The sequence below is a fragment of the Giraffa tippelskirchi genome, chromosome 8, assembly GCF_054371585.1.
Source record: "Giraffa tippelskirchi isolate mGirTip1 chromosome 8, T2T-mGirTip1v1.2.pri, whole genome shotgun sequence".
Taxonomy (NCBI): Eukaryota; Metazoa; Chordata; class Mammalia; order Artiodactyla; family Giraffidae; genus Giraffa; species Giraffa tippelskirchi.
The window spans coordinates 19099909-19123864 of record NC_137282.1 but is presented as its reverse complement, the minus strand read 5'-3'; the positions used below and the strand labels follow the sequence as shown (position 1 = coordinate 19123864).

Below are 23956 nucleotides of genomic sequence, written 5' to 3'. Positions count from 1 at the left end.
CATAATACAGTATCAAAAATAGGAAACTAGTGTTGGTACAACGTGTAGAGTTCTGTGCCATTTAATCACATGTTCAGATTCATGTAACTGCAGTCAAGTTACAGAAGATATTATTGGAAGCTCCCCTTCATTCAGTTTATTTATGAAAGAAAGTGCAAGTATTAGTTGCTTAGTCGTGTCCAGTTCTTTGCAACCCCATGTACTGTCGCCAGCTAGGCTCCTCTGTCCATGGGATTCTCCAGGCAAGAATACTGGAGTGGGTTGCTGTTCCCTTCTCCAGGGGATCTTCCCAACCCAGGGATTGAACCCGCATTGCAGGCAGATTCTTTACCATCTGAGCCACCAGGGAAGCCTACTTATAGCCTACTTTTATTTTTATTTTTATTTTTTTTATTTTTTTATTTTTTTTATTTATTTTAGTTGGGGGCTAATTACTTTACAATATTGTAGTAGTTTTTGCCATACATTGACATGAATCAGCCATAGGTTTACATGTGTTCCCCTTCCTGGACCCCCCTCCCACCTCCCTCCCCATCCCATCCCTCTGGGTCATCCCATCGCCCCAGTCCTGAGCATTTGTCTCATGCATCGAACATGGAATGGTGTTCTGTTTCACATATGCTATGGAGAACAGTGTGGAGAGTCCTTAAAAAACTGGGAATAGAACTGCCATATGACCCAGCAATCCCACTGCTGGGCATATACACCAAGGAAACCAGAATTGAAAGAGACGCGTGTATCCCAATGTTCATCGCAGCACTGTTTACAATAGCCAGGACATAGAAGCAACCTAGATGTCCATCAACAGACGAATGGATAAGGAAGCTGTGGTACATATACACAATGGAATATTACTCAGCCATTAAAAAAAAAATACATTTGAATCGGTTCTATTGAGATGGATGAAACTGGAGCCCATTATACAGAGTGAAGTAAGCCAGAAAGAAAAACACCAATACAGTATACTAATGCATATATATGGAATTTGAAAGATGGTAACGATAACCCTATATGTGAGACAGAATAAGAGACACAGATGCATAGAACAGTCTTATGGACTCTGAGGGAGAAGGTGAGGGTGAGACGTTCTGGGAGAATAGCATTGAAACATGTATAGCCTACTTTTATAATGATCTACTCTCCATCCCAGATCCTTAACCCTTAGCAACCAGTAACATATTCTTCATCTGTATAATTTTGTCATTTTGAGAATGCTATAAGAGGAATCATACAGTATGTAACTTTTTTGAGATTGGCTTTTTTTTTTCCTATTTGCCTTCCAGATCTTTTTTAAAATTGCTGATTATTATGCCATGGTTTTGATGTGCTGTAGTTTAGCATTCACAACTGAAGAACGTTTTGGTTGTTTCAACTTCTTGGCTATTACAAATAAAGCCCCTGTGAACATTTGTGTACAAATTTTTATGTAGAGATGAGTTTTCTTTTCTCTGAGGTAAATGCTTTAGAGTATGATTGCTAGGTAATACAGATACTCCTATATTTATATACAAATATAAAATATTTTATAGTCAGATATAAACTATGTTTAGGTAATCAACTGTTCATCAAATCATTGTTATTCTTCATTAAGGATGGGTTGTTGAGTATTGGTCCTGAGCATGCATTGACTTCTGGTTATGGATTGTCTGTAATGAATGGACTGTCAAACATTTTTTGTTGGTGCTTGTAGATTAAACCCACGAGTTCTGTCATGAATTGAAGAGTTGAGATAGGGAGGGAGAAGAAAGAAAAAGGTGATGCTGGTAAATCTACCAAAAATTGCTGTGGTTAGATGATATATAATTCACTGTTTTCCCTTGAAGGCAACTCAAAGTACTTAATCAAAGTTCTTCACTAATGTTTATATCCTATGCATGAAATGGATGATTCAAATTTCCTACCATTTTACTAGTAACGAAAGGAGAAAGCTGTTTCTTTCCCACAGTCTCTAGAGCTGATATAAAGTTGTTATAATAAGAAATGTTTTCTTGACTGAGAATGAAAAGTTCTCTCTGCTTAGTGAGATTTATTTAAGAGTGTATTTTAAGCCTAAAAACTTAATTTCATTCTTTAAATGTGCCAAAGATTCTTCTTTATTCTTAGTTTAGTTTTTTAGATCATCAAATACTTAACAAATTTAAAGTGGCAGTCTTTACCTTGCTTTAAAAAAACTTAAGATAATCTATTTACTAAAGCTTAAACTAAGTCTTTATTATTATAACTCATTCCTAAAGTAATCTCACTTTATGATTTCCAGGAATGATTTCTATTTTCTGTGTCTTCTATCTAGAAAGATATATTTACTTTCCTTGTTCAAACTCTAGTTTAAATTATCTGTTCTACATACTCATGTTTCTCTTCAAATCATATACCCCTTTACTGATCACTTCCATGGTCCTTTGATTAAAAAGTCCTGGAACTTGAGAGTGGCATGGGATTGGGAGCTGAGGAGGGAAGAATGGGATCACTTCTGATATATTCTTGTCTTCTGTTATTTCAAATATAGTATATTGAAGATGAACAGCTTTCTGAGTTTATTAGCAAGTACAGTGATATTAACTGGCACACCTCATTTTCTGTCCATCTAGATTTATGCTGTCTGATAGTGTAGCCAATAAATGAAACCTGGTTAAAATGTAAAATATTTTAAATTTAATTCTTCAGTTGCACTAGCCACATTTCAAGTGGCATTTAATAACCATATCCGTCTATTGGTTACTGTATCAGAGTGTGTGAGTATTGAAATGTCTGTCATTGTACAAAGTTCTGTCAGATAGTGCTGTTAGAGTCAGTGTACCTGAGTACATAGTCCTTTAATGAGATCATTCCACACATGCCATTTTTTATTTTTTCACTTTGTGTTATGACTGTATTTCATTATCAGTGAATATTTTTTTATCTAACCTCACTTTTAAAGGCTGTCAAGAATTATATAGAAATAACCACTTTTTAAATCATTCACCCATATTAGGCCACTTAGAAGATTTCTGATTTTTCACTATTTTATAAACAGTACTATAGAGAATGTCATTTTCATTAATCACATATGTAAACCCTGATTACTGGAAAGCTAGAGCTTCTTAATAAGAATCAAAGAAATATAGCTGCTGAAGAACTTGACTAGGGCTCTGGAATTAGCTTGTCACTTTATCCATATGTCATCTATAAATGAGCTAGGTTAAGAAAAGTCATTGCCCACACCTTTCTTACTCCTTGCAAAAATTCATTGAAAATTCAGTGAAGCCTTCAGAATTTGATTTGTTTGCCTTTGTTTCATTATTCTGTCTCTTGCCTCTTCCTGCCAGAGTACCTCCCTTTGGCATTTTTAATATCCATTTTCCATGTAAAAACTGAATTGGGATCTTTTAAACAAGTCTCAGTGTAGCATTTTTGTAAAAGTAAAAAGTTGGCAAAATTCCATACTTGTATCCTTCAAAAGGAGAAGAGCCAAAAATGATAGTAATTTTTCTCTCCTGAAATAATCCCTTCTGACACTGAGCACCATTATGTTGATGACTTGCCCACTGATTTCGGCTGCATTCAAGAAGGTTAGTGTTTTTGCATTTACCTGATAAATTTGGGACTACTTTAGTAGACATTCTGGTTAATAGTGTTAAATATATATATTTATATAGAGAGTTTATTTGTTCATTGTATTTTATTAAAGTTTCCAGAATGAATGCCTTCATTCTCATTTAAGAAATATATCAAAGATGCTTAAATTAGAGGGGAAGAGGTCAAATAACAGAACAAAAGAATGACCAAAAAAAACCTCATACATTTTTTAAAGTGAGATAATGCTTTACTTAATGCTCAAGACTGTCTGTTAAGGAAATTAATTATATGCTTGCATTTACTTTTAGATTAAACATGGTCATTCAGATAATCTATGGAGTTCATTGAGATGCATGGCTTAAGCTTGGGGTTGTATGAAAGTGGTATTTGAGACAAATGGCTCATGTAACCATTTGGCTCTGTCTTCACATGATCACCATGTTATCTGAAATGCGTGTAATAGTTGTAGTTGTGATATTATTTAAGAAATTGTGTCCTTGCTTTGTACAGATCCCTAGTAACTGAGATTCAGAGGCAGGCCCAAATTGGAGATAAAGATTTATAGAGTCCTTCTCACTCCTCTTTCTCACTGACCAAACTAGAAGTTGTTAAGTATAATAATTGCAGTTTCAGGGCTTTAAAAAATTGTTTATTTGTTCAGTTATTTAAATCTGCTAATTCTGTTTTTTTTAAATGGAGTGAGTGTTAGATTTTTCATCTATAAACAGAATCCGGGATTAAGAATGTCACTTAATTGTGAGTTGTTTGATAGTCTGCCCTCAGGTATGACAGTCCAAATAAGACATTAAGAAATACCACAGTGTGTCCAAATATATGTTTATTTTGTGTCAAGCCTGAACTTTTCTATATTTGCTGTGGTATAAATAATCGTGGTTAGAGATAGAGGGTGTATGTTTTATTTTGCCTTTGGGGGCACCATTTTGAGTGTTGAACTTTTGAAAGAATTTACTTGACTATAATGATGGAGGGAACAAGAGCAAGAAGTATTCTAGTGGGTCTCCTGAAATGAATCCCTGGTGTCTTGGTGTTCCTGCAGAGTTGTGGTTGCATGTTGATGGGATTAGGACAAGGTCATTGGTCATTGGAGGAAGGTATTTAGGACAATTGCATAGATACCCCCATTAAAAGTCACATAAAGGAAAGAAAGCTTGAGTTACAGTTCTGGTGTGATCTTGACTTGTACTTGTGTAGAATGATAATGGCTTTAGGATTAAGTATGAATTCTCTTTAACCACAAACAATTTAATTGCATTGAGCCTCAATTTCCCATTTATAAGGCGGGCATCAGACCTGCTGCACTGAGTTGTTATGGGAAGTTAACTGAAATAATAAAGCAGGTAGAGCCTCAGCAAATGCTTGTTCCCTTCCGCTCTCTTTCTCCCTTGGATGGCAGCATAAGATGTCCTCAGAGATCATTTTTGTATTCTGACCATCAGTAAAACCTTGATGAGAGATATGTGGCTCTTTGTTGCCGTCACTGTGAACTCATTTATGTCTTTTGTTTCAGATTCATTGTAACTGTGTAAACTTGAATTATGATTTGATGAGACATGAAATTTTTTTTTAATTGCAATTTTTGTCTTTTAACTTAGCAGAGACATTGCAGATAGGATAATGGAAAATTATTGTAACTTAAACCTTTCCCCACAAATATTTCAATAGCAGTATGAAGCTCTAGTGATTTGCTGTGACTGAGTAAAAAGCCTATGAAAGCTTGACAGTTGTAAAGAAGTGTGAACAATGATAATTTTTTAAAGGCAAATTAATTATGAGGAAGTAGTTCTTCAAGCTATTGGAGGGCATCATAATTGGCTGTTTCTGAAAATTGCAATCCCCTAGGAATGAGAGGAGGGAAAGAGCACAGGAAAAACTTGGATAAAAGAAAAAGGCATTCTTTTCGTCCTGAACGTGGGCTAAAGGAGCTAAGGTGAGAGAAGTGTGACTGAGTACTGTCATTAAGAGTATCACTCATAGGATAATTTATTGAATCTAATACAAAATAAGTTGCATTAAAAAATTATTTATTTCCCAAAGAATGAAAACTTAACTGTTAGGTTCTTTTCCTCCTTCAGATTGAAAGTACAACAGTGTATTGAGGTTCCAGTCATTTGAATTCCTAGAGACATAGGAAAATAATAAAGTTGTGATACTATTGAAGAAACTGAAATTCAAAGCAGAATCAGAATATTACGACATCAGCTCAACCCTATGTTCTTCGTGGAAAATATTTTAAAACATGTGACTTTAAACCTTGTGTCTAGTAGCACTAAAACTGAATTGGTTTTAATATTTTATACTAATGAAGAATTTCCCTGGAAATACTAGTAAGTCCTTGAGGCCTTACTCGGCCCTTGACAGTTTAGGGATGGATTCAGAAAACCATGTGTCTGAAACTTCTCTTGGAGACAGACTGGAAAGCAGCTCTTGCATGTGGCTGCTGTCCCTAGCACTGTAAGACTTCTGTCGTCCTGTTATAAACTTGAGGGCTTCCCAGGTGGCGCAGTGGTCAAGAATCCACCTGCTGATGCAGGCAGGACACACAGGTTCAGTCCCTGGCGGTCTGCGGTTTAGGGGGTCTCAAAGAGTCGCACACAACTGCGCACCAATGTTATAAACTTGTTTGGTCAGACTGAAATGTCTGCTTTGTCCCTTAATTAGTATTTTATCTAGCTGAGTCTAGTCAAGTATTAGAAAAAGTAATCTCCTAAGTACAAGCAAGCATAAAACAATGCTTGGGCACAGATTCATTGTTCCTAGAGCTGTTACCAGTTTGCCTTTATTTTAATCAACTGGTTTTTTTCTTTTTTTAGAACCTTCTGTGTTTGTGGTTCTGTTTTTGAAAGCAAATGAAAAACTGATTGAAGGGCCAGGGTTTTTATTGAGTTCCTATCATGTGCTAAGAACCAAGCTAGGTTTGTTTATATGTATATATATATATATATATGTATATATATATGTATATATATGTATATATATATGTATATGTATGTATGTATTGCTGTCATAATTGAGACTATATATAATGTTTATATATAGTCTCAATTGTGACATCAGTCCTTGGTGGAAGGTAGTGTTTTATGAAAGAGGAAATTGAAATTGACAGAGGTGAAGTCATTTGCCTCAGGCCAGACAGTTGCTAAGTAGAGAGCAGTCTTCTCAAACCCAAATTTGTCTGACTCCTAGACAGGACTTTCTTTTAGACTTGATTCTCTAGGGTTTCCAGGTAGAAAGGAGATATGCTTTGTCATAATCACTCTTATATTTATTCTACTACCTGCTTTATCTTAAATTGTGGTTTGTGTAAGAAGATAAGACTGATTTCCCACATGTATTGGGGCCTGCCTTAACTTCTTATTGCAAAAAGGATATAATTGAATTGGATATTAAAATCTGCTGTATACACATACAGAATAATACTTACCTCAGTTACTCCAGATGTAATGGGCTTCTTCAAAAATTCTTGATTTTTTCTATTTATAGGAAGACTGGGTTATAGGAACAAAATTTAACTGGATGATTCTTTTATTAAAACATTTCATGCCAAAATTTTATCCTAAAGAACTACTCTCTTATGTAAATTTGGTAAAATTTTATTTTCTTGAATTAGTTTCCTAATGTTTTTAAAAAATTCTTAATAAGCACATGTGGACTATATGTTAGTCACTGTTCTAAGAGTGCCTCAGATATTTATTTTGTTCTCCTAGTAACTCCATGAGTAGATTCTGTTACTACCTCCTGATTTACAGATGAGGAAATGGAGGCACAGAGAGGTGACGTTGCTTCCGGGGGTCCTAGAACTAGGAGATGGTGGACCTGGGGTTCTAACCCGTTCAGTCTGGTTCCAGAGGACCACTCTGAACTGTGGTGATTTGCCACTAGTAAGTGAAGCAGCCTTAGGAGAGAATTTGATTTTTTGAACTTAATTTTACCTCAGTGAACAATCTGCCTTTATGTGCCTCATTAAATAGAAACCTATTTTTAATCCATTTATTCCTGTGTACCTCACCGGGAAAAAATAAGAATGCACTTTTTTTCTAAGTTCAGAGGCACATAAAGGCAGATAGTTCATTGAGGTAAAATTAGGTAATATTTCACAAGTATGTTGACAAAATTCTGAATTTTTGGTGACTTTTATATCAAAGGCAAAGACAAAAGGTGGTATGGTTAAAAACCTGAACTTTTATACAATAGAAAATTACTTCATGACAGTTTTACTTAAGACTTATTCTCCAGTCTCAGCATTATCACAGTTTCTAAATTAATGTATTTATTTTTTATTGGTCTTGTTAATTTAATGCTACTGCCATATTTAATGTTATTCAGTTGATAAGAACTACCTAATTTTTATTTCTCCATTGGTTACAAATTAATTACTTAAACAGCAGCTTTAAGAGAAGTATTGTTTTGGTGAGCATACTTACACAGTGTGCATAAAGATCTTTTTTGTCTGAGGAGAAATCTCTCTCTCATTTTCCTCTCATTATAAACATAATATATATTTGTAATTGGGGCTTCCCAGGTGGTACTAGTGGTAAAGAATCCTCCTGCCAGTGCAGGAGATGTAAGAGACACAGGTTCGATCCCTGGGTCAGGACGATCCCCTGGAGAAGGAAATAGCAACCCACTCCAGTATTCTTGCCTGGAGAATCCCATGGACAGAGGAGCCTGGTGGGCTACAGCTCATAGCATCACGAAGAGTTGGACACGACTGAAGTGACTTAGCACGGCATGTCATTTGTAATAAACATTAAAACACTGTAGAAATGTGTAAAATTGAGACACATTTTTGTAAGCTTACTCATTTACCATGTATTCTATATAATACTTTAAAATTAAGATCTCTTACTGCTGTAGATGCCCATTGAGATCTGCCCAAGCACTCTAGAACTAATGCCTCTTTCTCCATCATCATTGTTTTTATTGCCTCTTCCTCTTCTCTGGAAAAACTTTTGAAGTCCAGAACAGGATTTTGAGGCAAGCTGGAGCAAATTCTCTCTAATGAGAATTTGGAATTAAGATTCAGATGGCATAAGTATATGTATTGTCTGTATCTGAGGGTGATGGCGACAGAGCTGAGAGACAGGGATCGGCAGCAACAGGATAAATTTGGGGACATGTTTTTGCCTTTGCTTTTGATGAGATACCTCTCTTCTTCAATAAATTTTCATGTTGTTTAAGCCAGTTAAAGTAGTTTTTCTCCCTTGTAATAAATAAAACTGCTCTATTAATATAAAGTCAGTACCTAAAAAATATTTTCATAGGTCACAGCATCTTAAAATTAGAAGAATCCTTAGAAATCACTTTTATATTTACCATTTACTACTATTTACTATTGCTTTTTAAAAAGTTATTTACGAGTTACTATTTTACTAATTTACCATTTGCTTCTTTCTTATTAAGTTATTAAACCACAAAAACCTTCCTTCAAATGAAATCGAATGCAGTAACCCACCAGATAGGTAAAAGTGTGGAGAGGAGAGAAGCATAGACCTGCATGTATCCCACCTCACACAAGTGAGTGTGTGTAAGGGGATCGGCTGTGGGCCTGTGAGACCCTCAGGAGCAGTGGTTTCAGACAGGAATAGTTTTGCCCATTGAGGAGATATTTAGCAATGTCTAGAGATGGTTTTGGTTGTTACAGTGGGGGAATGCTGTTGACATCTAGCGGGTAGAGGTCAGGGGTGGTGTTAAACATCTTACAGTGCCCAGGGCTACACCCTGTTGTTCATGTTGCATGACAATCCAGGGCCAAAGCCAGGGCCTGACTGATTTGATTAGAAAAAATGCCACAAGCCACTTTTAGATAGTTTGTTACATACATAGATTGTGAAAAGAAGAATAATCGAAGTGTGCCAGCTCCTTGTGGTCCTTGTACCATGCGCTACAAAAGATGACGCTGAGAGAAGAGGGCCAAATGACGGCCGCAGGCACTGTGGGATGCTCGGTTGCTGAAGAGCCAGCAGAGGGGAGAGGAAGAGCGCCCCTACCCTACCTCATCAGTTGCTCTAGTTTACAGTTGAAATGGTAGATTCACATATCTAAGGTGTTCAAAACAGATGAAACATTTTCCAGTAGTTGAATCATGCTTCAGTTTTAATATTTAATTAAAGTTAAATATAATGAATAATTCAGATCATCAGTCTCACTAGCCACATTTCAGACTCAATACTTGCGTTTAGTGTGTGGCTACTGTACTGGACGGTATAACTCTGGGACACTGGAAAATTACTAATCATCTTAATTTATGGCTAACCAGACCAAACTAAGACTACGCAACCATGACTTCAAAACTTTTCTCCAGCTTGCTTGGTTCTCTGTACATTATACTAGAATGTGCTCAGTTACTCAGTGATGTCTGACTCTTTGTGACCCATGGGCTGTAATCCGCCAGGCTCCTCTGTCCACGGAATTGTCCAGGCAAGAATACTGGAGTGAGTTGCCATTTCCTATTACAGTATACTAGAATGCTGCTGCTGCTGCTGCTGCTGCTGCTGCTAAGTCGCTTCAGTCGTGTCCGACTGTGCGACGCCACAGACGGCAGCCCACCAGGCTCCGCCGTCCCTGGGATTCTCCAGGCAAGAACACTGGAGTGGGTTGCCATTTCCTTCTCCAATGTATGAAGTGAAAAGGGAAAGTGAAGTCGCTCAGTCATTTCCTACTCTTAGCGACTCCATGGTCTGCAGCCCACCAGGCTCCTCTGTCCATGGGATTTTCCAGGCAAGAGTACTGGAGTGGGGTGCCATCGAAATCTCATTTTAGAAGAGCTGTATTAGTAAGGTCAATTTAAGCCAGGCATTATATTTGAGATTCTCAGAGGTTTCTCCAAAGGATACTAATTAAGATGAAAGAAGCTTATTTCACTCAGTGAATGTCACTACTCGTTCAGTGAAAAGATAGCCACCGAGCATCAAACACACACAAAAATCAACATGAGTCTCGCTTATGTTAAACCTTACTGATGAGCATGAGTATGTTGACAGGAATAGAATTGATCACTCTGAGTCCCAAATTTAATTTGGTATTTAGGACCAGTATTTATTGCCAATGAATGTTAAAATTTGACGAGTTTAAATGTTTAGTTTTTTTGGAGGTAAGAACTCTGTTGGGAAAAAGTATAAAGAGGAAGTATTTTTAAAATGAAAATTTTGCAAATGAAAATAAATATTTATATCAAAGGAAGAGTTTTCTTGGATTTGGCTAATCAGACCTTATAAATCTTGGTTGCAGAGTAGTTTTGTAGAAAAACTTTGAATGTATTTAAAGCTATTAACATTTATTTTAAAATAATTTACTTACATTAAATTTGACCTAAGAATAGGAATGTAGTGTTTTTACAGTTGCAAAAATATAATTTTTTGCTAATATATGTAGGAACAGATTTATAATTAAATCATTGCTTAACATTTGTTATGTAGTATAATGTATACTATAGTTGGGTTTCCCAGGTGGTGCAGTGGTAAAGGATCTGCTTGCTAATACAGGAAACACAAGGGACACAGGTTCGATCCCTGGGTTGGAAAGATCCCCTGGAGAAGGGAATGGCAACCCATTCCAGTATTCTTGCTTGGAGAAGATTATGGACAGATGAGCCTGGTGGGCTACAGTCCATGGGGTCGCAGAAAGTTGGACACAGCTGAGCCACTGAGCACATGCTATAGTTATGGTAGTTTCGCAAATTGTTGATATTTACCTCTAAGGTGTTATACTGTTATTCTATTAATGTATTGACTTGTCTTGAATTATCAGCTGTTTTTTATAGTAGTTATTCCTAATTTATATGTGTAATATTTTTTGCTGTATCATTGACTTTATCCTGTTTGAGCTTCTTGAACCTGTAAATTGCCATCTTTTTTTTTTTTTTTTGTCTTATTAGTTATAGGAAACTCTTAGGCATTATTTCTTCAAATATGTGTGTGTTTCTTTATCTTTTAAGACTGATTACAACTTATGTGACATTCTCACTCCATCTTTTGTCCATGATTATTTCTCTTTGTAGCATTCTTAGAAATATCTATTGACATATTTTCGAGGTCAGTAAATTTCTCTTCTGCTACTGCTAAGTCGCTTCAGTCGTGTCCGACTCTGTGCGACCCCATAGACGGCAACCCACAGGCTCCGCCATCCCTGGGATTCTCCAGGCAAGAATACTGGAGTGGGTTGCCATTTCCTTCTCCAGTGCATGAAAGGGAAAAGTGAAAGTCAAGTTGCTCAGTCGTGTCCGACTCCTAGCGACCCCATGGACTGTAGCCTACCAGGCTTCCCTGTCCTTCACCATCTCCCGGAGTTTGCTCAAACTCATGTCCAATGAGTAAGTGATGCCATTCAACGATCTCATCCCCTGTTGCCCTCTTCTCCTCCTGTCCTCATTCTTCCCACCATTAAGGTCTTCTCCAGTGAGTTGGCTTTTCCCATGTGGCCAAAGTTTTGGAGCTTCAGCATCAGTCCTTCCAATGAATATTCAGGGTTGATTTCCTTTAGGATTGGCTGGTTTGATCTCCTTACTGTCCAAGAAACACTCAAGAGTCCTCTAGCACCACAATTCGAAAGCATCAATTCTTTGGCACTCAGCCTTCTTTCTGGTCCAGCTCTCACATCTGTACATGACTACTGGAAAAACCATAGCTTTGACTATACAGACCTTTGTTGGCAAAGTGTAAGTTAATAGTTTATTTTTTTTAATTGCTAAGTAGAGTTTTTTTGTATGGATATGCTAAAATTTGCTTATCTTTTCACCTGTTGATGAATATTGAGATGTTTTTCATTTTTTTGCTGTTCTAAACAAACACGCAGTATTCATGTGCAGGTCTTTTGTATGGCCATATTTCTTTTCCTCTTGGATAAATATCTAAAAGTAGGATGTTAGCATGTAACAGTAGTGTATATTTACCTTTGTAAGTGATTGCCAAATTGATTTCCAAGTAGTTATGTACCACTTTATATGCCCACCAGCAATGTGTAAGAGTTCCAGTTTAGTATATTCTCACTAATACTTAATATTGTTAATAATAAAAGATGGATTACTGCCCATCTTTTACATTTGCATTTTTCTTTTGAATGATGATGTTGAGCATCTTTTCGCATACTAGCAGGTTGTGTATCTTTTTGTCTTATGCATTGAAGATTATAGCTAGTTAAAATTTGATTCCGTAGTATTTTGCTTTAAAATGTAAAAAATTTTGTTTGCTGAAAAATCTAATAAACTTAATGCTTTGTATGATTTAATTTTAGAAACTCAGTCAAATGAGTATCTCTGTACTCTTAAGAGAGTAAGATGATATTGAAATACTTGTAAAACACTTCAACATAAACATAGCTTCTTTTAAAATTAAATATCTGTTCATTGTGATGAATAGTTTTAGATCCTTAATGTAGCTCTAAAATTCACATAACAAGGAATTTACCATAGTTTAATAGGTGAATTTCTGCCATTAAAAGTGAAAACTATACAAAATGGTTTTTCATAATTTAACTAAAAGCCTTGCTGCATTTTTAGCTTGGGAAATTCACATTGCTTCTATTTCTTCCGTATTCTTAAATCAGTTGTTAATGCCTGTACTTAAATATAACTTACCATTATAGCATTTCATATTTTTTCTAGGAATTTGATGAGACTTTTTTACATATATATAAAAATATTTCTTTTTGTTTGGAAGAATTAAAATGGTGTGAATACTTAAATTTAATAGTTTTGAGGAATTAAATGAGTCCATTTCTATCTCTGCTTCATTGGTCACCGGCTGAAGGCATGCTCTCTGAATCTGGTTTACTATAGTCGAACATTTGCCCCAGAAATAGGAAAATCACATGTCCTTCTTGCCATAGCTCTTTTGAGAGTATCATTTTGAATATTGGGATCTTACCTTAGTTTTAACTCCCTGTTATTATGTATGCTAGCTGCTATATTTTCTCCACTCTTCTGATTTCCAAAGGAGATAAATGAATTTGAGATGTACAGCCTAGTCATTTGGGACTTGAGGTTTGATAATGCCCTAATTCTTTAAAGGTATTGTAAAGAGATTTTTAATGTCTCCAATAGTCTCAGATTTACATACTGAATATCATTCAGATCTTAGTTTCCTATGTTTCCTTCAAACTTATTTTGTGTATTGATTGTATATTTGGGGGACTTTCTTCAGACATATGTGCTACTTTTGAAGAAGAATCTATTACAAAATGAATTTCTTATTGTATTATTTATCTGTAGTCATATTTTATTATTCATTTTGGTAGCACAGAACTTTGAAAGCAAATTTTGAAGCCTTCAGCATTGAGAGTCCTACTTGTCACCACTTCACGTACAGACTGACATTCTTGAAAGACATGGTTGTTATCTTTGCCCTATGTATGTGCTGTTCTTCTGGTATTAGAAAATAGTGGCACACAAATCTTCATGGAGAATAATGTGAAACAGAAAGTTGACTTGAGCAATTGCTCAAGAAGTTGACTTTTTTGTATATACCCTACAACTTTCATTGATCTATGGTCTCAACTTTTAGTTTTGTTTTTCTTAGTGTTAGGATAAATAAATCTTTCTTTTTTCTTTGACTTAAAGCAAGGGAGGAAAAAGGTCTGTTTGAGGCAGTTCTTTTTTAAGATTTTAGATATTAATGCTTAGACTGTAAATCTAAAAGCATCATCAGGGATTTGATACCATTCTGAACAAAGAAAGTGTTTGTCCCTTGTTAGTGTCCAACTCTTTGCAACCCCGTGGACTGTAACTCCCCAGGCTCCTCTGTCCATGGAATTCTCCAGGCAAGAATACTGTAGTAGGTAGCTATTCCCTTCTCCTGGGAATCTTCCCTAACCTAGGGATCAAACCTGAGTCTTTTGCATCACAGAAGGATTCTTTACTGTCTGAGCCACCAGGGAAGCCCTGAGACCATTCTCAATACCTAGAAATCATCTATCTAGCGCTTCCCTGGTGGCTCAGACAGTAAAGAATCCGTCTGCAATGCAGGAGACCTGGGTTCGATCCCTGGGTTGGGAAGATCCCCTGGAGGAGGATATGGCAACCCACTCCAGTATTCTTACCTAGAGAATCCCATGGACAGGGGAGCCATGGTGGGGTTGCATGGGGTCGATGGGGTCACAAAAAGTTGGACACGACTGAGTGACTAAGAACGGTACAGTCCAACTCCTTCACTTTGTAGACCTGGTAATTGTCCAAGTTGTGCTCCTCAAGCTGTGGTTAGGGACCAGTTTTTTTCCTTCCTCAATGAATGGCAGGCCAATAATTTTGTAAACTACAATAAAGACAAAGTACTGGAAAAAGTAATTTTTACATGACATATACAGCTTTAAATGCTTCTTACTTTTTGTGGTTATCTCAATGTCGATTACAGAGAATTCTGGGACTAGAACAGTCCATAGACCGAACTTGGTCTATCCCTGCCCACACTTTGTCTGTTACTGCCCAAGGTCAAGGTTGGCAAACTATGACTATGGGCTGTGCTTGCCCCTTTTTTTTGATATGTCCTTTAAGCTAAGAATTGTTTTTATATTTTAAGTGATTTCTTTAAGTTCACCATAATAGTAAATTTTCTTATACGTGAAAATTATACAAAATTCAAATTTTAATAAAGTTTTATTGGAACAGAGCCACACACATCCTATAAGTATTGTCTGTGACTGCTTTTCCTCTATAATGATGGAGTTGAAGCAAGGCTGAGTAGCTGGGACAGAGACCATATGATCTATAAAGCCTAATATATTTTCTCTCTGGGCCTTTACAGAACAAGTTAAAGTCTGAAGGTTTGGCTCTAGGACAAAGCATAGAATTAGTAGTTAGTGCTAGAGTTGAGAGTACAAATAAATTTTAAAATGTGCTTTAAATATTATTATTAGCTGATATGTATTATCAGTCTCTGTGCTTAGTACTTTTGCTGCCATTTTCTGTTCTCATTTAATCTCCTCAGTGCTGTCCTTTTCTAAAAACTTACGTAAGTTTAGATCTTTTCTGGTCCAGTTACAGATACCTTTATTGCTCCTAAAGCTCCTACCTCTGCTCAGTATTGTGAGTTTTTTACCCATATCTGCTCAATTTAAATGGTTTGATATTTGAATTTTGTTATGAGCATCTGGCTTGGAAAATCCAGCTTCTTCCCTGTTGCTACATAACTCTGCAGTGATATTTGTGTGTTCAAGTCCAGTGAATGAAATGTATATGACTCAAAAATGTTAAGAAAACAGGTATTTCTAGTGAAAAGATTAATCCTTTAAAAGTGAGCTAAAACAAAACTGCAGCTAAACTGTAAGGGCAGATTTCTGTTGCAGATAGCAAAGATATAACAGCTAAGGTTGAGGCTTTAGATGACTTTTGGAGGATCAATAAGGCTTTCAGTGTTTTGCCTCTGCCACTCATTAAACTGCAAAGTCAAAGCTCCCATCATATTATCATCAAGGCTTGTTAAACTAACATATTTCTTTACTTCTTGTTTAAAGCAGGTTCTTAAGTTTTCAAAGTATGCAATAAAAAAAAACACCTTTTCATGGTAGCTGTTATTTCTTTGTTTTCCTACCCTTTGCATGTGATCACTCAACAACTAAAGACAGAGCAATAACTGTCATCTTTACATTTGATACATGAGCCTGCTTCATGATATAGACCCATTACAAGCCAAATCTTCATGTTGGGATTTCTTCTTGGAATAAAAAATTACATAATTGCAGTGAAAGCTTATTCATTATATGATGAAAGAATAACTGCAGTTTGATACTATGATGTTTGATATTATGGTACTTGCTATTTGGTGCTACTTAGCTCTTGTCACTTTATAAACATATGGAAATGAATTATGTTCATTGCTTACAATCTAGAATGAAATATTATAGACAGTCTTGACAAAATCTCACTGCATCTTTTCAAGCCGTGGCTAGTTGTTATTACCCCAAATCTCAAAGTACCCAAGGTTTAGTGCAAGAGGTGCTGGTGTACTTTGTCCTAGCAGCTGCCTCCCAAATCTAGATAAGGCTGTTCCTTTGTACCTTATAATAAAGCCATTGACTAAGTGGCTGGTGCATTAAAGGGAGAGGAAAAGCCTTATAAATAGCAGGATTTATGATTTAGTAATATATGAGGATTGCGTTCCCAATATTCCAAAAGATTGTATGTACTTTAGCATGAGACTATTAATGAATGAAAATCTGGGACACATAACAGTCATTATATAGTGTCTTTAACCATTTATTTGAATTGAATATTTCTGCTTTGTTTTACATTTATCCTATAGAATGTTGGTAAATGGTAACAACTCCTGTTCTCTCCAGGAGTACACAAAATCTTGTGTTAAATTTGAACTGGTAAAATATCTTGTGATTGAACATCCCTATACACACACATACCAGATGTATTTGAAATCTTTTGAATTAATAATTAAACAGTGATTCTTTCCTTTGGAGGCCTACAGTTCTCAAAATTCTCTATAGCTACTTTTTACCCATAATAGCATGTGTAACATTCATTCCTCAGCATATATTATAGTGATCGAATTTCTGACTCTAAAAATTTTTGACGGCCAGAATTATTGTGGAAGGCAGTTGTTTTCTGCAGCTTGGCTGCAGGGAACCCGAGTTGCATGCATTGCTGTGTCTGGTAAACTTCCTGGAAGCTAGCCAGTGTGTTCTGGTGAGTTTCCACATATATAAGCGGTGAGCACTAAAAGGCTTACCCAGTATTACAGCCATTCTGAAACGAGGAAGCGGTGGGAAGTTCAGCAGTGAAGCAGCAGCAGCAACAAGCAGCCACAGTGGTAGGAAAGACAGGGCAGGCTCACCGTGAGCGGATTTCCCAGTGCGAGGCAGCGAGCACACAGCTCCCCATCCTGCCGCCCGAAGGAGGCAAACCCAAACTGTCTGTGGCAAGATTTCTCTAGTTTCATGTTTATGATGTTCAGTCACGTGATAATACTGTACCACAAGTTGCCAACTTCGCTGTACTCTAGAGAGGAGCCTTTGCTGCAGTGCTTTTTTTCCTCCTTTCTTGCTTTTTCTTCCTTTGCTTTTTTTTCTTGAAAGAGAAAAAAAATCGTGCAATGTATGTTTATGCCTACACCATGCCGAGGCGACACTTACCAGTAAATAATCTTTGTATCCCCGAGGTAAGATACTGTTTCTGCTTTCCCTGCACAGTGCTGCTGCAGCACGGAGCTGATCCAAACATTCGGAACACCGATGGGAAGTCAGCCCTGGACCTGGCAGATCCTTCAGCCAAAGCTGTCCTTACAGGTAAGGAGACAGAGCTGCCCCGTTATCCTGTCTACTAGCTATTAGATCTATCAGCTTGCTTGTATAAAACCTTTTATGCTCTGAATTTTATTTTATTTTTTTCCTACTCATAAAAGCTCAAAAAATATATGCCATTACCTCTACTTTATTATTGATTTGTTATATTAACTGTTAACCTTAATTGCTATACTGTTACAGCAGAAGCAATAGGATTGCTTATTCTGCTTAGAATTTCTGAGAATTACAGCATGAAATGAAAACATAATTATTCATATTTTAGACTTTCTTTTTTTATGGCTTGGATCCTCATTTCCTGTACTTCATCTTTTCAGTTGATTCTTGTGGAGACCTTCACTATGGAGCAAGCAAGGGCATTTGCGTTACTTTATAAAAGTAGTTTTGATTGGAAAGACAACCTGCTGCCTTATTGCTTAGGTCAATAGTTAAATAAAATATAGTGCTGCTCCTCTCTTGCCACTCTATTTATATTTTTTATCATTATCTTCTCCCCATGATAACTAAGTAAGTACTTTTTAACGGAGGCCATGCATTGCCTTTTTACTTCAGATAATAAAAACTGGGGCTTAAGTATTGGTTTTATTAAGGCAGATGTCAAGAACAGCCAAGAAGGAATGCTGGAATAGAAAGGCTCTGAATAACAACGTAGGAAATAATGCTGTGAGTGATGTGATATTGAGCACCCGTTTTCATTGATCTTCATTCGCAAAATGCTGCGTTGGGTCTATTTTTGTTTTTATTCTTAGCATCTGAGTTCTGCTGCCTTTGCCTTTTACTTAACTGACCTTTGTAATCTGGAGCCTCTTAGTCACTGCAGTGCTAACAGTATTGTTGTAGGTTGCATGAAAGTAAATGAATTTTAACTTCCTTTTAAATTTGTCCAAGCTTGAGAAAAATAAATCTTGTATTCACTTTTAAATTTAGAGTCCATTTTTAACAAAGTCCCTGACATGAATGAAAAATATCTATATACAGGAAGGTTTAAAAATATGTGGACTTTTGCTTAATTACTCTGCATAGAAAGACAACTTCCCTCAGTGTTAAAATTAATATAATCTCTGCTAAATCTGAGTTATCTGATTTATCTAAATAAAAGGTTAGGTGATTCAGTTGCTGAATCAAGATAACATACACTAGAGGAATGAATCTATTTTAAACCAGAGTAGATAAGAAAACATTTAAATGTAATTATGAAGTTTTAAATAATGAAATGAAAGTCCCTAGCCTCAGGTCTGCTGTTTAGGTTCCACAGCCTTTCAGTTTTTCCATTTAACAAAGCCCTGGGCAACAGTTGCATCCTTGAAGTGGTCTCTGACCAAAGGAGAAATATTCACAGCAAGAGAGGGATGTTATAAAAGCTGACCAAGACTATCTCTGCCTCTGTGTCCTCCCTCTGACCTTTCCTTCTCTTCAACCCTCACCACCTGCCTTGTCCATGTGTTAGATTTGTTGATTTGTTCATTTACTGCGGCACTGCTTAGATCCACTTTCACTTTTTTTAAAAGACAAAGTTTGAATATGTTATTAACAACAAGAAGCTATCTTCTAATTGGAAATGAATTTCGTGGGAGATTATATTGCCTGTTGTTAGTCTGGGAAAGAAATTTGGCAGAATAACTCATAGACCCCAAAGATTTCCTGAAGGGCCAATACCATGTCTATTAAACTTCGCTTGAAAAGCATCTAGCGTGTATTTTGCTTAGTAGGAAAGTATTAATTCTTCTTGGTCATAATACTGAGCTCATTAATTGTTTTTTTCAAGAATATGCTCTCTTGGAAATGATATACAACTTTTCAGGTATGATTTATAAGAAAAACATTCTAGTGGAAAATGTTTGTGGAAAATATAAGCTAATGATATTTATACATTTGTGTTATATAATGCAATGAAATATATTCTAAAATGTTTCTGCCCATCAGGTTCTCTTCTAAGCAGTTCTTTCTGATGAAATTATGGTGGAAGTAATATTTCCAAAGTTAAATTTAAAAGATTGAGCACTGATAAAAAGAGAATCTTTTCAAAGGAAAGCCTCAATTTACAGTTATTAGAGATTATTCTGGATGATGTGTCGTTATTTTTATGCCAGATGTAGTTGTAGTACCATTACTTACCTTGAGGGGGAAGTTTCTGTTCTTAATTTTTTTCCTCTTTGGGAATTTAATTGCCAAAGATGACTTTCCAGTATTTTTTATGTTACTGTTTTTGTGCATTAGCCAAAATTGTGTGTAGGTATATGTATAATCTTTAAAAGAAATTAGCAAAGTGAAAATCCCTTTTACTGAATATTTTAAACATGTAAATATTTTAAATATGTAAATGACTAATACCCTCTTCGTATAAAGAATGCATGGGTTTTTACAGAGCTGTATAAAACAACAACATACTTCTGGTTTTACAGCTAAGGGACCCCAACATATAGCCATCTGCTTTGGATAGTCATTTAGATATTTTTAAGAGAATAATTAATTGGAAAGACTCATTAAACTTTGTTGAATTATGTTAAGTGACTGACATGCTTAGAAGAGATCTTAAGGGCTTTTTGTTTTTGGTTTATAAGTCTGAAGTTCTGGGCAGTCAACTGAAGGACTTGGAGATGGTTTTGCTTTTTTTGTTGTTTGTTTTTTAGGAAACAAGAATAGGAAAAGTTTAAACAAGCCTGTGTAAATTTCATTGAGGAGCAGTTTCGGTGTGTTAAGATGATGAATTTTTAAAAACTTATTTATTTTGACCTTTCTTCCTAGGTATAAAAATATATTCATTTAGAAATTGGGGGAAATAGGAAAAGTACACAAAAGAAAAAAAATGCTCATTATTCTGCCACCTAGAGAGAACATTTTGGTATATTTTATTTATAACCTTTTTTTCTTAGTGCACACACCCCACATTCTTCTTTCTCTGTAATCAAATCAGCCTTATACATTATATATTGCTTAATAATCTTCTTTAAAAATTGAGTTATGTGAATATCCCCAGAAGGTACTAAGTATTCTTCCTCAACATGAATTTATAAAGACTTCATGGTATCCTTCTATGGATACATTTTAGTTTTTTGAGCTAATCCTGTAGTGTTTACCACTTAGGTAGATTGTTTTCATTCTTTATTCTTTCTTATGAATTTAGAGTTATTTTGTCAATCCCATTGGCATTATCTTCTTTACCATATTCAGTTTTAGCATCCACACACGTCTCTATGTCTGAATGAAACAGAGAATTTGGTGAATGAGGGACTTCCTTTTCAAAGGACTGCACTGTATGTGGTATTATTTTGAGAGAGCTACATGTAAATTGAGGGTGAGTGACAAAGGGAGTGTTCACTGAAGAGGATAAAGATGTAGCAGTGTTCGTTAATCATGTAAAGGGGATTCTGTGGGGCAGAGTGGGGAGTTGGGTCATAACAAGACGTGACAGCAGATTGAGGCTGAGAGTTTGGGAAAGGCTAGATGGCCAAAGGAGAGTTATGGCTGACAGAACCAAGGATGACAGGGATGTAACAGTGAGTTTAGGTGATCACAGGGTTGCCAAGGTAATTTGTCCCAGAAGTTTCCTAGTAGATTTAGGGGTAGGGGAATAAGGAAGAGGGATGTATTTGCACCAGGGTGTCTCAAGAATAAACTTTAATCTGGATTCGTTGCACTTCTGAGGAAATTCTAATCTGAGATTGATGGCTGGCTTTTGGCTCCCTTTTTAGAAGGAATCAGCTGTGACTCAGTCTAAAGGCAACATTGAGGGGTCTTAATGTTTAGCTTGCTGAGCCTGGTGTGCTAAATCAACAAAATTTATCTGGAATCCTATCTCTTTTCTGTGTTGCTGTTATTCTGCTCCACTGCTTCCTCCTACTTTTCAGATAAAATGAAAACCTTCAGCATGATCAGTGAATACTTAAAATGATCTGAACCCTGTAGGTTTGATTGCTGGGTTTTAGTTAAGCAGAAATTTAGGATTCCTTTCTTTTTCTCACATTTCAAAACCAACCTATCAGTAGTTCAGGTCTACCATACTTTCAAATCCCCAAGCCAACCATTTCTTACCAGCTTCACTACCCTAGCCTTAGTACATGCTTTTCGTCATCTTTCTTTCCTGACAGCAGTAGCTTCGTAATGGGCCTCTCTGCCTCCACTATAGCTGGAATGAGTTTTCTAAAGCATAAATCAGTGCTGTGATTAGAAAATTTATTAATATATTCTCATTACCACTGAATAAAATCTAGACTCTAACCATAGCCTTCCATGGTCTGACCCCTGCCTTGCACATCTCTGATCTTGCCTTCTTCTGTGTTCTCCCTTGAGCTCTCTGCTTCAGCTACAGCGAGATGCTTGCTGTTGCTCAAACAGATGAAGCCCGTTTTGGTGTCTGGACCAACATATGCTCTTTACTAAAACTGGAACACTGGCCCAGAGCTTCACATGGGTCATCAGTCAGATCTCCACTCAGATGTTTACTCCTCAGAGAAGGCTTCTTGTCCTCAATCCCGTTATCTTACTTTAGTTTCCTTTTGGTTTTTTTATTGTATTTTCTTTACAGTGTCTGACATTGCATTAGTTTGTTGTCATTATTTTTTTGCCCCAATAGAATGAAAGCGTCACAAGAATTTAGGCTTGTGTCTGTCTTGCTCACTCCATTGTGCCCAGGACTTGGATGAGTATGTGAAGCTATTGAATAAACAAGTACATCTAGGGTCGGATTATTACATTTTCTGCTTCTTAAAAATTATTTTGAATTGCTAGTAGTCATGTACACCTCTTAAAGCATAATGCATTTAAGTTTTTTCTGTTTTTGTAATCAGTATATACCTGATGGGTAAGATATATACTGAGCCTTTTATCAACAGAATTCTTGGATAGCTCCTTTGATTGAGAACATTTCAATTCTGGAAAGATCAAACTTCCTGCAGCTGTCACATCCGAATTCCAGATGTCAAGCCAGGGCCTCATTTTTACTCTTCTTTGGTCGTTGTTCTGTTAATTGACTGTTTTGCACATCACCTGTACTACGGTGTAGCCTATTGCCTTTCATGTGTAGTACATTTTTACTATGTCTCCCATGCTTGAAGACGAGATTTACCTGATGAATATTGCCTGCAAGATTTATCATTGTATTATAAAAAGTTCAATATTTGGATAATAGTAAATAAAATAATAAATTAATAATAAATATTTGGATAATAAATTGATTTACCCAACATTATAAATGTTATTCTTAAGTCTTTGCTCTCTAGGCAGTAGGCTTGAATTCAACATTCATTTGAAATATTAAGACAACAATATTTAGAATCTATAAGGAAAGATCTAATAATCAAAATGTTTGAGCTATTCATAATTAAGAGGCAACTCAAGTAATGTAAGTGTGTAAGCCTTATATGAGTTATAGGCCATTAGACATAAATATGAATTTCCCAGGTGGCTCAATAGTAAAGAATCTGCCTCCACTGTGGGGGACGTAGGAGATGCAGGTTCAATCCTTGGGTCTGGAAGATCCTTTGGAGAAGGAGATGGCAACCTACTCTAGTATTCTTGCCTGGGAACTCTATGGACAGAGGAGCCTAGCAGGCTACAGCCCATGGGGTTGCAAGAGTCAGACACAACTTGGTGACTAAACAACACAACAACAGACATAAATACATGGAGTGGAAGAGAATAGAAACTTTCTGTTTAGATAACCCAAGATTCTAGTATTTCACTCTCTTCCTATCAGCCTTTTGTGTAATTAAAGCCAGCAGGCCTGCATCGTTAAAACCAGCATGATCTTTCAGTTCATCAAAAATCACCTGTTTGTGAAGCATAATAACCTGTTAGTGTGTATTCTGAGAGCAACTGTCATTTCCCAGTAAACTGTAGCAACCTTATAGAGTGTTCACTGCATTTTGTATTAATACCTCAACTACAACCAAATTGTTATTTTAAACGGTTCTTTTAAAAAATTCTTATAAGAATTACTGTTAACATTTGCTTTCTTAAATATCACATGTGACGTTAGAATTCATTAATACTCTAGTATTATAAGGGTTAATAACTATTCTGTGAAATTTTTGTTTAACTTTTATTTTGACATAATTATAGATTCATATGCAATTGTAAGAAATAATATAGGGAGGTTCCTTGTACCCTCTGCATTGCTTTCACTTAGTGAAACAATAATGTC

At 36.1% G+C, this 23956-nt stretch overlaps 1 protein-coding gene across 2 annotated transcripts in view; it reads left to right on the top strand.

The window, feature by feature from the left end:
- TNKS (tankyrase) overlaps positions 1 to 23956 on the top strand; it is a 154687-nt gene that overhangs the window by 21972 nt on the left and 108759 nt on the right. Inside the window, exon 3 of one of the 2 annotated variants that reach the window (XM_081520916.1) lies at positions 17704 to 17799. In XM_081520916.1, coding sequence (XP_081377042.1) covers positions 17704 to 17799 — 96 coding nt within the window. Of the gene's footprint in view, positions 1 to 17703; positions 17821 to 23956 lie in introns of both variants that reach the window. The other variant, XM_081520915.1, reaches the window with a different exon arrangement.